Genomic DNA, 12,527 nt, shown 5'->3' with positions numbered 1-12,527 from the left:
CGGCCAAAAAATGCCAATTGTAGAGTTTTTTCACATCTGTATATGGTATCATCATTATTATTGCCATTATTGATAACGGTGTTTTGATAATAATTATAAATTCAGCAAGTATCACGTCTCTCCTAGTTTGTGCAAATTCACACTATACTGCCATTACATAGAAATTTTATTGGAACACTCGATTTAATAAATTAATGCAAAGTTTTACCTTCTTTGTCCCCTTTAATTCATCATTTTGGAATTGCAGTTACGGCTCTGTAAGTCAACTATTTTATCTTTTATGCATCAAATTCATCGAGAAAAAGAAAAAAACTACACCATTGCATGATGACGATAACAAAAATTCTATCGTAGTGACTTTACTTTTATCTTGTTTACGATGCATTATTAACATTCATCAGGTGTTGTTAGAATCAGCTTCATTAGTTCCTTTGTTTAATTTTTTTAATCTCAAGAGTATCTTCCATCTATTTTCGGTTTGATTATTCATGGATTTCATACTTTGAAAAAAAATTGAAATGCTCGTAAAATTTTCTGGTTTTAAACCAACTGTTTCTTGTTTAATTTTAACAAACGACGAAGCTATTGTTGGACTTCATCCGATTGACAAAGTGTACTTAAATAACAATAACTACTGATATGTTTTGTAATAATTTATGTTCTTGGTTTAGTAAAAACATTGTTCTCTCACTATCGGCAAGAGAGATTATCTCGCCAATCAAGTTATCCTGGCAAATCAATTTTTTTACTCTCTGATTTCTCTTTTCTTTTCATCACTTTTCTTTGTTTTGAACCTGAAAGTATACAATGTTAATTTCCAATATTTAGTCCTGACCAAGAGCAGGCAATTCAGATGGAGCCATTTAACGCAGAAGTAGATGAATGGGAGGTTGCGGTCAACCGTGTCCTGCTTCAGGACGTCATTGGACGAGGGGCGTTCGGAGCCGTGTGGAGAGCTCTCCTGAGTTCACCAAATGGACAACCTGGAAATCAGACAGTGGCCGCTAAATGTTTCACGCGTAAGCCTTCTTCGATTTGGTCAATTGATAAATATGTTAATCTCAGGGGTGGTTATAAAAATGCTTTATTTGGGGAGGGGGGGGGGAGGTGGTCCAAAATTTCTTCTCGACCAACGCACACCCTCCTCTTCTTCACTCAAGGTTACGCGAGGAAAAAAAAGTTGGCGATGAGAGGAGCAAACAAACAAAGAAGATAATCAACCAGTTTGGTCGTAAAAGTGATCCTGCAATAATTCTTGTTTCCAACAAGTAGTGTAAAAGGTCACAGGCATAGGTTAGAAGGGGTTTAGTGTGGGTTAGTATCCGCCACACCTCACTCCCCCCGGGAGGGGGAGGTGTTGTGGATACACTGGATCCTCCCTCTAGATCCGCTGGTTAATCCAGTAGGTTTTTTTTCTCCCTTTGGACCTATTCCCCACTTACTAGTGACTGATTATCCCGGGTTGAAGTTGGCAGTCTAACAGACTGACTACACGGTGCTTTTCGCTGGCAAATGATATTTACCGAACGAAAGATGTGAAGCATCTGCAGTGATGGTAAAACTAAAGAAAGCAAGAACTATTGGTAGGATTCAAACTTCCAGTTCGGTCTTTATACTCACAGTCAACTCAGCCATGGCTGAAGTCAGTGAGTTGGACAATCTGCTAGCTGAGAAAATTATCATCCAAACGGTAATAAGAAGATGCAAGGCTTGTAACTCTACCGGATTCTTTCTGGCTTGAACTTGCATGCAATAAATATATTAATCAGAATGTGTCTCTGTCAATGTATACTTTTGTTGTAGCCACTGCTGGAGAGGAAGGAAGGACATGTTTGATGAGAGAAATTGAGCTGGGGAAACTTATCGGTGAAAACGTTTCGCCAAACATTGTAAAGTTCATGGGCTGCGTTACGACAGAAAGTAAGTACTAAGCGTACAGCATCTTTTCTGAGTATATGTTATTAACGATACTATAAATGCTAAATGAACCCTCTTGAGAGCTCTTAACATGAGATCCGTAACTAGGATGTTAATGGAGCCAAGTTCGTCTTCTTTTTTGTGGCAAACAGACTGTTTCTCTTCGAGAGTATGTATCCATCGACAGTTCATTAAGATTTCGGTTGGATAGCTTGAAATCTCGTTAACGGGGCCAACCGGCTTTCTCCCTTTAACCTATAGCAAATTTTTGAAAGTAAATTCTGATGAAGGTAGATCCTAAAAGAATGAGTCCTTCGTGTAAGCTAAACTGCTTTATGAAGAAAGCCATCAGTAATTTTATCTTTGATACGTCACTTAAGTTCACCCCATACTCATCATGGAGTACTTGCCATGTGGTGACCTACTTGGTTACCTCAGAAAATGCCGAGGAGTGAGGGATCGGTTTTATCTTGGTGAGGGAAGAGCTCAGGATTTGAACAACTACGATCTCGTGTTGTTTGCCAAACAAATCGCCGCCGGCATGGTGTTCCTTGGAACGCGAGGTGTAAGTAGAATACTTGTCACATGTCAATTCTAACTCAGAAAAATCTTTCAGAGATTTAAACTTTTTATTTTTCAATAGCTCGGATTTTGGCCAACATTTATGAGTGCTTTTGAGTTAGATAAACCTCTTTGTTGACATTAGTAGGTCAGCGCAGATGTCAAAAAAAAAAAAAAAAAAAAAGAGCCAAAAGAAACGAAAATAAGGTTCAAAATAATTCGGTTCCCGAGCCTCAAAAAATCCCAGCTATGATTATCTTGGATGGTGTAAAATTAAGCGTAAAAAAACAGACCCATGCAGCTTTCAAAGGTCGCGTATGCACTGATAGCGCAGGTATATAGGTATATATGTGTGTCTGTGTGTGTGTAAAATTTTGACTTTCGTAAAACAGTGCTAAATGCATAGGAGTAAAGCGATATATATATATATATATAAAACCTTATTGCGACACCTAAAAAAAAATAAAACAAAGGTAAAAATGGAACTCCTTAGAAATCTGTAAAACAAACAAAGGTAAAGATAAAACCATTTTGTCTTTTTCTTTTTCGGAACACAAAGGTCCTCTGTTGGTTTACTACTTCTAAATTTCATTTTATTATCTTAATTATTATGATTATTAGCATGGTTATGACTATAATCTTTATCATTATTATCATTATCGTTATTTTCGCTGTTGTAAAAAAATCCAATTTCTTTGATAAAGAAAGTAGAAATCTTGGTTTTGTCAGCATTACAACATTATATAGGGCTACCTTAGTTTGAGCCTTTTTTTCGTTCAAACATACTCAGATGTTTGATTCGCCGCTGTACTATAAAAACCTATCGTTTCTTAACCTTTATATTCTGGCTTCTTATCTTCTGGTAGATTATCCATCGTGACCTGGCGGCTCGAAACATTCTCCTTGATAACAACTATGTTTGCAAAGTGACGGACTTTGGTATGGCATATCAAAGCTTCAAGTATGGCCATGGAAATGCCAAAAAGGTAGAAAACACTTTTTTTGTTGCTTCATTGCAGTTATTTTTGGAAACGAGTTGTAAGCGTTAGCATATTCTCTATATAAAGTTAATGTACATGGACTATCAACAGGGTTTCATAGCTCACTTTGACTTACAAGAAAAAAGCAAAACAAAACAGAGTTAGTTATTTAACAGGATAGGTACTCCGGGCATCGGGATTTGTCAATTTCACTAACTTTTTTTCGTAGAAAGTCTCGCGAAAGAAGGTACATTTTCTGTTTTCCGTGACCGCTTTACGAAGGCTAACCTTGGATTGACCGATAAGGGAACGACAAATGTAGCTCTCTTTTCACATTTTAACATATTTACGTTATGTAGCTTCATATTTTTTAAAGATGGCTTTGAAAAAAAAGGGACATAAGTTTTGTACGGAAATCATTTATCGGTTGATTTTCCAGGGACGTTTGCCAATCAAATGGACTGCACCAGAGATTCTGCTAGGAGAGCTTGCTGGACTGTCCACCTTGAGTGACGTGTATGTATAGTTATGTATATCAACCCGCCAACTTAACGAACCTATCACCTTTGGATTTTTCTTTATCATTTCACGTCCGAAGTTCTCTCAGCGATTAATTGTAGAATATTTGTGATATGCTCCCGTCAGGTGGTCCTATGGAATCGTCCTGTATGAGATAGTTACCCTTGGTAAGCTAAGTTATGTTCAATCAATACCTTTAACGCTTAGAACAGCAATGTGCATGCACTATAGAAGTGATGCTATTTTAATTACTGTTATTTTAATAAAGATTTGTTTTCACATACTACTTGGCCATAAATGTCGGAGTAGAGTCTACCTTGGCATAAAGTGCTCAAAGCTGTGGTAGTGGAGCTGAGTATATATAAGTGAAAGAATCAAAGAGGACGCATCGATTCTCTGTTACTCAGAGTTTCGCGCCTAAGCGCTCGTCAGACAGAACTTAGACAGACAGAACTGACGAGCGCCTAGGCGCGAAACTCTGAGTAACAGAGAACCGATGCGTCCTCTTTGATTCTTTCACATATATATATATATATATATATAAATATATAAATATACATATGTGTGTATATATATATTTATATATATGGCCAAGTAGTATGTTAAAACAAATCTTATGTATATATATATATATAGATTAATATGTAACAAGCTATTTTGATTGTTAATCTCAGTAAATGCAAAGCAAACGGTAAGTCTATGGCTTAAGCATTATTCAATTATCAGAGACTAACATCAACTCGGACCGAAAAAAGGAAACATTAAACTGCAGCAATGCATTCAGCAAAATTTGATCTGGGCATCATCAAGCTATGTAAATGTACATGCAGATGGCTTCTCTCATACAAAGAGGCCGAGAAGGAACAATGTTTCTCAGCCACGGTCATTGTAGAGTTGATACATTCAGAAATGTGACATACACTCGTCCCTATGCATTGACAGGAGGAATTCCGTACGACAGATGGTCAGAAGCCATGGTGATTGCAGAGGTCACAAAGGGATATCAGATGCCAAAGCCCGATCATGTTGATAACAAACTGTGAGTCGCACTTCTCTGGTATAATACCATCGTGTTCCTAAAAATAACCTTAGATCAAAGACAACACATTTAGCGTTCTCGTTGCTGAAATCTTTGCAATAAAACAATTAGGTTACAATCAGCAGCTTTCTGTTACGTGACTGTCAACCAGGAGCATACCGCATTCTGCTGAGATACGGCGTGGACAATTATGACATCAAAATGTATTTAAATAACATTAGAGCGAGTGAAGTAGTGCAGATATGTTCGACTTCCCAAAAAAAATCTGAACTATTGCCTATAATATTTTTAATAACAGTTTCCTGTAGGAGGATCTTATTGGTATTCTTCGCATAGTCCATAAGTAAGTAGTTAAGAGTAGATCATCATTTTTAAATTTCAGGTATGAAATAATGAAAAGGTGCTGGAATCGAAACCCTGACTTCCGTCCTCCTTTTGAAAACCTGCGACAAAGAATGGACAAATACATTCGTGAAGAGGTTTGTCTCTAGAATTGACAACTTCCCAATATTTTATGCATTTTAAAGACTATATAACTTTTCAATCTTCTTACCTTGCCCCTGTATGTTGGAAGCAATATTTGCCAGCACTGGTTTTATTTCCATTCGCTCTGTGAAGGCTTCAGCTGAGACCTTTCATACTTCTGGCAAGAGACATTTTGCATTGACATTTTCAACTTGTTGGCTCCTTCTGATATTTACGTCGGTTGTGATCGTCCTCAGGGCATAAATCGGCTCAGTTCTATCCACCTACTTGCAACTTCACTATTTTCAGAGAGGAAATAAGAAACTCGCTTAGTGTATCCGCGACTTTAAACCACAGAGATTCTCAGTACGCCGGGGAAGTTATCGCACTTTTCAGCTTGACTTTATTGTGTTTTAACGCTGTGCGGCTAATGTGTTACTCTCATTTGGTACTTTCTTTTCAGACATATTTGGAACTTCTTGACATGGGCGCTTATGACAAGGCAAAATACTCCAGGATTGAAGATCTCGGAGATGAAGATGCAGGACCAAGTGAGGAAGTTGCAAAGGAGGCCTCAGCTAAGGGATTGGGAAAATGGGCCAGTGACCGTCGTTAGGGTAAATAATCGTCACCTCTCGGTGCTAAACTAAGTGTAGGTTTGTGTTAGTTAAATTTCTCTCAATATTAATATTAGAAGAATATGTGAAAGCTTTGTCCTTGATTAACCAAATGATGATAATAATAAAAGCACAAAACCCAATTAATTAATTCTTAAAGGGTGCCAATAATAAATAATTTAATCGGTTTCAGAATGACAAAATTTGGATAGATAGATAAACTTCCGTAATCGATTAAATCAGAAGAGAAAGAAAGAAACAAACAAAAAACAACCTACTTGAAAAACGGCTCGTTTATGCCGATAGCTGTACTTGGCGAGCTTTTCATTGTTGTATTGTGAAACTATTTAGTAAATTTGTTTGAGGCAGACCTATTAAGAGATCTCCTAACGGCGATTTGAAATTTGGTAAAATTTTGTAGTTTGGTAATGAATTAGTCGTGAGGTATTAACTAGCACTTATCACTTAACGAAGTATCTTCTTTAAATTACATATTGCATCACTTCTAGTGATTTATTCAACTTTTAAGTTACCTTTATTTGAAAACAAGCGAGAGCATTGTTATTGACATTTACCGTTTTGCTGCTAGTATCAAATGCTTTTGTCATAAACGGAGAGAACAGTCTTAATAGAGTGTGAGTTAATTCAAATTAATATTTTGTTAAGTGTTTTCGATTCGTGTGAGAAAAAAAAAACGCCATGTAAAGGGTTCATACTTTGGTAGACGGAAACAATTTTACTTTGGTAAATGGAATGCTTTTTTAAAAACTGGACGAAATAAGAGCACGAATGAGCGTTTAATTTATACGCTATCCAAACACAATAAGTTGTATTTAACATAATGTAAAACACTCTATTTAACATCTGCAATAAAAATATTAGAGGTTTATCTTATGACTATTTATTGATTATCTAGTCAGTTTAGATTGAAACCATTCCGTATCCTCATTAAGCTTTTGGATGACGTCATCAGACTTAGGCGATGGCTGTATCTATGAAATAGCGTCTTCATGTATATCACTAAATGAGATATCCACATTCTCAACTTTTCACAATTACGGACGAAGCTATAGCTGCTCGCGTCTTTGACGCATGCTTTATGGGTCTGTTTAGAACTGCGTGTTTGTCTAGGGGAACCTTCGAGTTTGTCATCACGATAACAAAGGAGTCAGTTAAGATTTGTCGATGTTTTGCAGTTATAAAATACACCAGCGCTCGAGGAAACAACATTTTTTAAACTGAATCGATAATTTCAAGATGCAACAGAAGGATAAGTTGTAAATGCCTCTGTTATCAATGTTCTGATCCACTGTATTGCTGAAGTGTTTCAATCCAGATTGACTGACCATGGCATATATCTCCCCGATTTATCTTTCCACTGATATAATACTATGCCAGCTAAAAAAAAGCGGTGTTCTTGTTAGTCTATTTTCTAGCCCCTCATTATGATAAAAAAAGTGTTAAAACTCTTCAGCACTGGCTGTAGAAGAGTTTCTTCAAGGGGATTAAGAGAACAGTCCAGGTGTGGGGAGGGAAGGGAAGAATTGGAGAGGCCTGGAACCTGGGGACGACGTTCTCACAACTGGCGATAAAACGCATGCTAGTCAGCGGTATCTTCAAGCAGTTGAGAACCTTCGTTGTTGTTCCTGATGTTTTGAGCAAATTTTCGAAGATAGAGAATCTTTTCTTCCTCGGAGGAAGTGTGCGATATCAGCATCAGTTGAAATTATACTCTTTTGAGCGTGACTGATAATTTTTAACTACTTCGAGTTTAGACATCAGCAGTCGATAGTGTACACGTGTTAACAGTGAATTAGTAAATCAAGACGCCAGAATCGTATGGGCTTCTCTTATATCTTCTCTTGAAGTTGCCAGGTATGACTGCTTGCCCCACCATTTTTTCCCTAATGTTTCAACCTCCTCTGTTTCGCGTAAAGATAAAAAATAAAAGTCAATTCCAACTCGTGTTTGAACCTGTAATTTCTTAAAACTTTTCGTCTTTTGGCTATTATTCTTTCATGATTGTCCTCTGGCTGGAAATACACGGCGTCTTTTTTAGATTCTTTTTGTTATTTAAAGCCCCTACGGACAAACGTCTTTGTAATTAAGTGATCATGCTTTAACCATGTTAGCAGCCGAAGGGACGAGATGTAAACGTGGAATGCGAACTCTTGCATCTACGGGATTATAATTGAATCAATATATCTTTGAAGGTGGAAAACCACTTTCCCATTTTTTCTCTAGTCAATCTTGTAAATGTTTCTTTTCAAGAGTTGCAATCTCGATTCCCGGGTTGATACACGCGCATGCGATAAACACCAAACCAAATAGGATCTTTTCTTATTTTAATCCTTTTCCTATTCCTTGGGGCATTATTATATCAAAGCGGTCAACTGAAATTATTACGTAAAGAAATCACTAAGTATTGTCATCATAGCTTTAGAATAATCTCGATTTTGGAAACCAGCACGTGGCAGTTAAAGGAACCAAAAGAAAGGTAAAAACGAGCGATAAATTTCGCTTTGAGTAACGCCTACGAGCTAGATAACATAATAACAAAACAAGTTATTGCTTACCAACGTTCGCGGGTCTTGATTACTTTATCGAGGATTACAGTCTAACTTGTCTTCTATTCAAAAACGATCTTGATCACACGGGGTCTTATCTTAAACTGAAACGCTAACTATAATTTTCTGTCTAAAAAGAACTAATCATGGATCGTCAACCTAACCAGAAAATATTACGCAGCTTTTCTCGGAAGCGATAACACTTAGCTTCAACGGAAGCAGTTACAAATCTTAGTTTACCCTTTTAGGAACGAATTTCACCACGTCAAACTGGGTTTTCAATAACACAAGGGAAGCTAAAGCATTATGTTTTATTTGTCAATTTGATTGTTTTTTTAATTATTTTTATTGCCCAGGTGATTTTCATCATCTTTTTCTCTCGTTATGCGATAAATCCGCCGAAACCATCTTTCAAAATAGCTTAGATGACGAAAAAAAGGTTGACACAAAATTTGCGCTTCCATCATTCGATAATTTGGGTGGCAAATGCCTTCCCTAGGAGTAAGGTTTCTTAGCTAAGTTTTTATTTTCCATTTTCATTTCTTTAACTGAGCTCGAATCTCAGATTTTTCCCCTCATGATCGAAATAACCGATTGACACAATTTTAGTTCTGAAAAGAAGTGCAGCACATTTTTCACCAATAAAAAACAACAAAAACAAAACAAGACAAAAACAACAAAAACAAAACAAGACAAAAACAAACAACAACAAAAAAGAAAACGAAAGAGGCTGTTAAGCAAGCTAGCTGAACTGCGCCGTTTTCTGCTAAACATCTAGACTTTTGAAAATTTTGACAAATTCACTTTTTTCCTGGCAGACCCAATATTCAAAGAGCACAACTTTGCGTGAAATAAAGACTCAGCTTTTTTAGAGCTGAGCTTATCCCGTCAACCAAGTATTCAGATATTTTATGCTGACTTCTTCAAACAGTAGAGACTAGGAAGCTACAGATCCAAAAATATTGACGTCCTCGCAGGCTGATAACGGTAGGAAAACCACCTTCACAAATAGCGCCTGAGTGTCCTAAAAATAGCTAACGCTACCATTGTTGCTGCTGCAATACTTGTGAAAAACGCAAAGCACAAACAGTTTTAACATTTTCCATCAATTAAGTGCATATCCCCTTATGACAGAAGTGATGCACTCTTCAATGATGGAGAAAGCCTGGGTTTAATGGATGTTTTTCCGATAATTATTATTGCATGCTGTCACTATCTATGTCGCCTTTCGGTGTAGGCGCGCGATGCAGACCTATTTCCTCTATTTTTGCTTTAACCATGGCACTTCATTCTCTTCAGGCTCCACGGTGCAGCCTCCATTCTCGTATCCATCAAGAATTAAACTCACCTTCGCCATCTTATACACTGCAATCATTTCAATGGCCTTAGTTGGAAACATTTTGGTGATCTATATTCTGTACAAGAGGCCAGAAACAAGAAGATTAGCAAGCTTCATGTACGTCAACCTCGCTGTGGCCGACCTACTCGTAACAGCTGTTGTCATGCCTCAGTCGATGGAAATAATCATTTTGGACAATCTGTGGATCGATGGAACATTTGGTGAATTACTTGCCAAGCTCATCATGTTTGTTTTCTTCGTGGCGGTCACAGCGTCCGTCTTCTCTTTAACAGCCGTGGCTTTTGATTTCTTCTTCGGGATTGACCTTCCCATGCAAAAGTTCCCTCGATTTAGGAACAAAAAGATCTTGGTTCCCACAATTTGGATCACTTCAATGTGTCTGATGACTCCATGGTTGATTACAATCAAAGTTAAGAACTCCAGGATAGAATTTAAGTTTACTCAGTTTGGCGAGACTCAAGAAGCTTTGAGAGGTATCTTTCTTTACATCGTAGTCACTATCTACTTGTTGCCCCTAGTTACCATGTGCATTCTCTATGTACACGTCTGTCACACACTGCACAAGCACAAACTGCTGGGCATTGCCATCAACAATCACGCAACAACTCGGGCCCACGCTACCAAGCGTCAAGTTATTCATATGTCGATCGCTGTCGTTGTTGCCTTTGCACTTTGCTGGCTTCCAGCGCATGCGTATCATATGATTTTGGCCATTGACTTCAGTGTGCGGGAATCGCTGCCATATTATTTTATGCTGTTATGCTATTGGTGTGGACATGCAAACAGCATTGTTAACCCGTGGCTCCTGATATACCTTAAGAAGAAATTCCGTGCCGCATTTAAGAGAATGATAACTTATCCATTATCGAGAATCTCATTTGCCAGCAAGAATAATGAGAGCGTAAGAAGTGTAACTAGACTGCCTATCAGAGACCCGATTGTCCAAGTAAGAGAACATTACCAGTTTGAAAGTTCTGTGTGGGGATTATTGTTAACTCTTCATAGGTTTTATTATATTCAAGTTGTAACATTTGCAAGCTCATTACAAGTCCAGTGACCAGCAGGCCAAAGTAATTGAATTCAGCTCGATGGATTACGACTCTGCAGAACGTGATCCACTAAATTAAGGGTTGACTTAACCTGTTTTGTCCCATGCTGCATTTGGCTCGCATAATGGTGTAATACATATAATAATATAAAATATAATCATTATCATAGAAAATGTAGATTTTTACCGCCTTGATGTGCAAGTGTTAAAATGAAGAATTGTGTAGAGATCTAGTTGCCTCTCATTTTCGCACTTTTCTTTTCATTTCGGATGCCGTTTGTCAATCATGTCATAAAAAACCTTAGCGATACCCGGCATCTGTCTGGGAATTGAGATCTGGCCCGCACTCGACAGAGTGGAGGAAGTAGAGCCTTCAAAAGAAACAAAACAAAAAAAAACAACACAAAAAGATTCACTTTACCGTGACAATGCAAATTGCGTTCGAAATGAAATAGCTCGTAAAGAAGGAAGGCAATGCAGCACAGCATCACGGCTCATAAAAGCGCACAGTGTAGACCGAGCCATAAGTTAAAACTGGTGCTTTGTGGATAAGTTTGTCCTAATGGAATTAAGATCACAAATGAAGCCACCTAACCACACCAGTCTTGGCTTACAGTTTGGGATGTTGATCGGTCATCAGGACCGAGAGAGACAAGGTAGAATCGGGTCATCAGATTTCACATACGACTAAGCCCTGCGCGTACTCACGTCAAATCGCCAATTTCACCCAATTTCACACATATTCTCATAGCATTGATACCAAAACAACATTCACGCAGAAACTAAACGGCAAATATTCGAGGGAAGTTTAGTGTGAACGAGTCTTAGAGTGAATTCTCAGCAAATGACTTATTTATTGGAAAAGGGTTATTCTTCACGTCTCCTCAAGTAACGTCATGCACACCTACGTGTAGTTTAGCCCTCTTAATATTAAAATCTTAGCACAGCCTTCCAACGATTTCTCTCACATTCTGGGGTCTCAGTACATTTAAGTAGCTGCCGATGATGTAATGAGCGAATGTGCCAGAAAAGGCGTAAGATGAAACCTAAACACGTGACCCTGCTCAACAAACGGCGGTAGATCGGCTTTTACTGAATCTCCTGCTTACTACACATCTACATATTTTTTTAAAATTTTTTTATATATATGAACTAGCGAAAGGTTTGTGGACAAAATTTGTCAAGCATGCGAAAAATAATTTCCCTTTAAAACAGCGTTTTCAGTTCCTTTCCGACCCATTCTTGAAATTTTCATATGACCAACGGCAATATGTGACTGAAACAATCCTAACTTTTAAATTCGGGCCACTGAGTTAAGAACAAAACATCTGTAAATCAATTCAAATCACAAATCAAGAAAATGCGCAAAGTGGACATGTGTTGTCAGACTGTGACTAGTTGCTTTGTCCAGTCGTATTATACCGCGAGTCAGAAGGGTGGTGTCCCGAAGATAT

General features: G+C 37.8%; 2 protein-coding genes and 1 long non-coding RNA gene across 3 annotated transcripts in view; 2 read left to right on the top strand and 1 right to left on the bottom strand.

Moving 5' to 3' along the window:
* The first annotated feature begins 646 nt into the window (after positions 1–646).
* Positions 647–6,097, top strand: LOC149045208 (tyrosine kinase receptor Cad96Ca-like). Its single transcript, XM_089205863.1, has 9 exons — positions 647–1,019; positions 1,804–1,920; positions 2,298–2,482; positions 3,345–3,464; positions 3,898–3,974; positions 4,104–4,144; positions 4,920–5,016; positions 5,399–5,495; positions 5,945–6,097. Exons 1-9 carry the CDS (start codon positions 854–856, stop codon positions 6,095–6,097), a joined length of 1,053 nt encoding a protein of 350 aa, XP_089061989.1. The 5' UTR covers positions 647–853.
* A 3,895-nt stretch (positions 6,098–9,992) lies between these two features.
* On the top strand, positions 9,993–11,286 carry LOC149045207 (QRFP-like peptide receptor). Its single transcript, XM_089208082.1, has one exon. It carries the CDS (start codon positions 10,045–10,047, stop codon positions 11,080–11,082), a length of 1,038 nt encoding a protein of 345 aa, XP_089064208.1. The 5' UTR covers positions 9,993–10,044; the 3' UTR covers positions 11,083–11,286.
* Positions 11,287–11,913: 627 nt separating this feature from the next.
* LOC149045206 (uncharacterized) overlaps positions 11,914–12,527 on the bottom strand; it is a 1,321-nt gene continuing 707 nt past the window's right edge. The window contains exon 2 of the long non-coding RNA XR_016187109.1: positions 11,914–12,527. This exon is cut by the window's right edge and continues 306 nt beyond it. This is a non-coding gene — a long non-coding RNA (uncharacterized LOC149045206).

This window comes from Pocillopora damicornis, chromosome 5 (assembly GCF_964200805.1).
Source record: "Pocillopora damicornis chromosome 5, jaPocDami1.2, whole genome shotgun sequence".
NCBI lineage: Eukaryota > Metazoa > Cnidaria > Anthozoa > Scleractinia > Pocilloporidae > Pocillopora > Pocillopora damicornis.
This window is presented reverse-complemented; position numbering and strand designations above follow the sequence as displayed.

Coding starts and splice junctions, on each gene's coding strand:
- LOC149045208 (XM_089205863.1), top strand. CDS start 854: ATGGAGCCATTTAACGCAGAAGTAGATGAATGGGAGGTTGCGGTCAAC. Junction 2,483..3,344: donor TGTTCCTTGGAACGCGAGGT/GTAAGTAGAATA, acceptor ATCTTCTGGTAG/ATTATCCATCGTGACCTGGC. Junction 3,465..3,897: donor GCCATGGAAATGCCAAAAAG/GTAGAAAACACT, acceptor TTGATTTTCCAG/GGACGTTTGCCAATCAAATG.
- LOC149045207 (XM_089208082.1), top strand. CDS start 10,045: ATGGCCTTAGTTGGAAACATTTTGGTGATCTATATTCTGTACAAGAGG.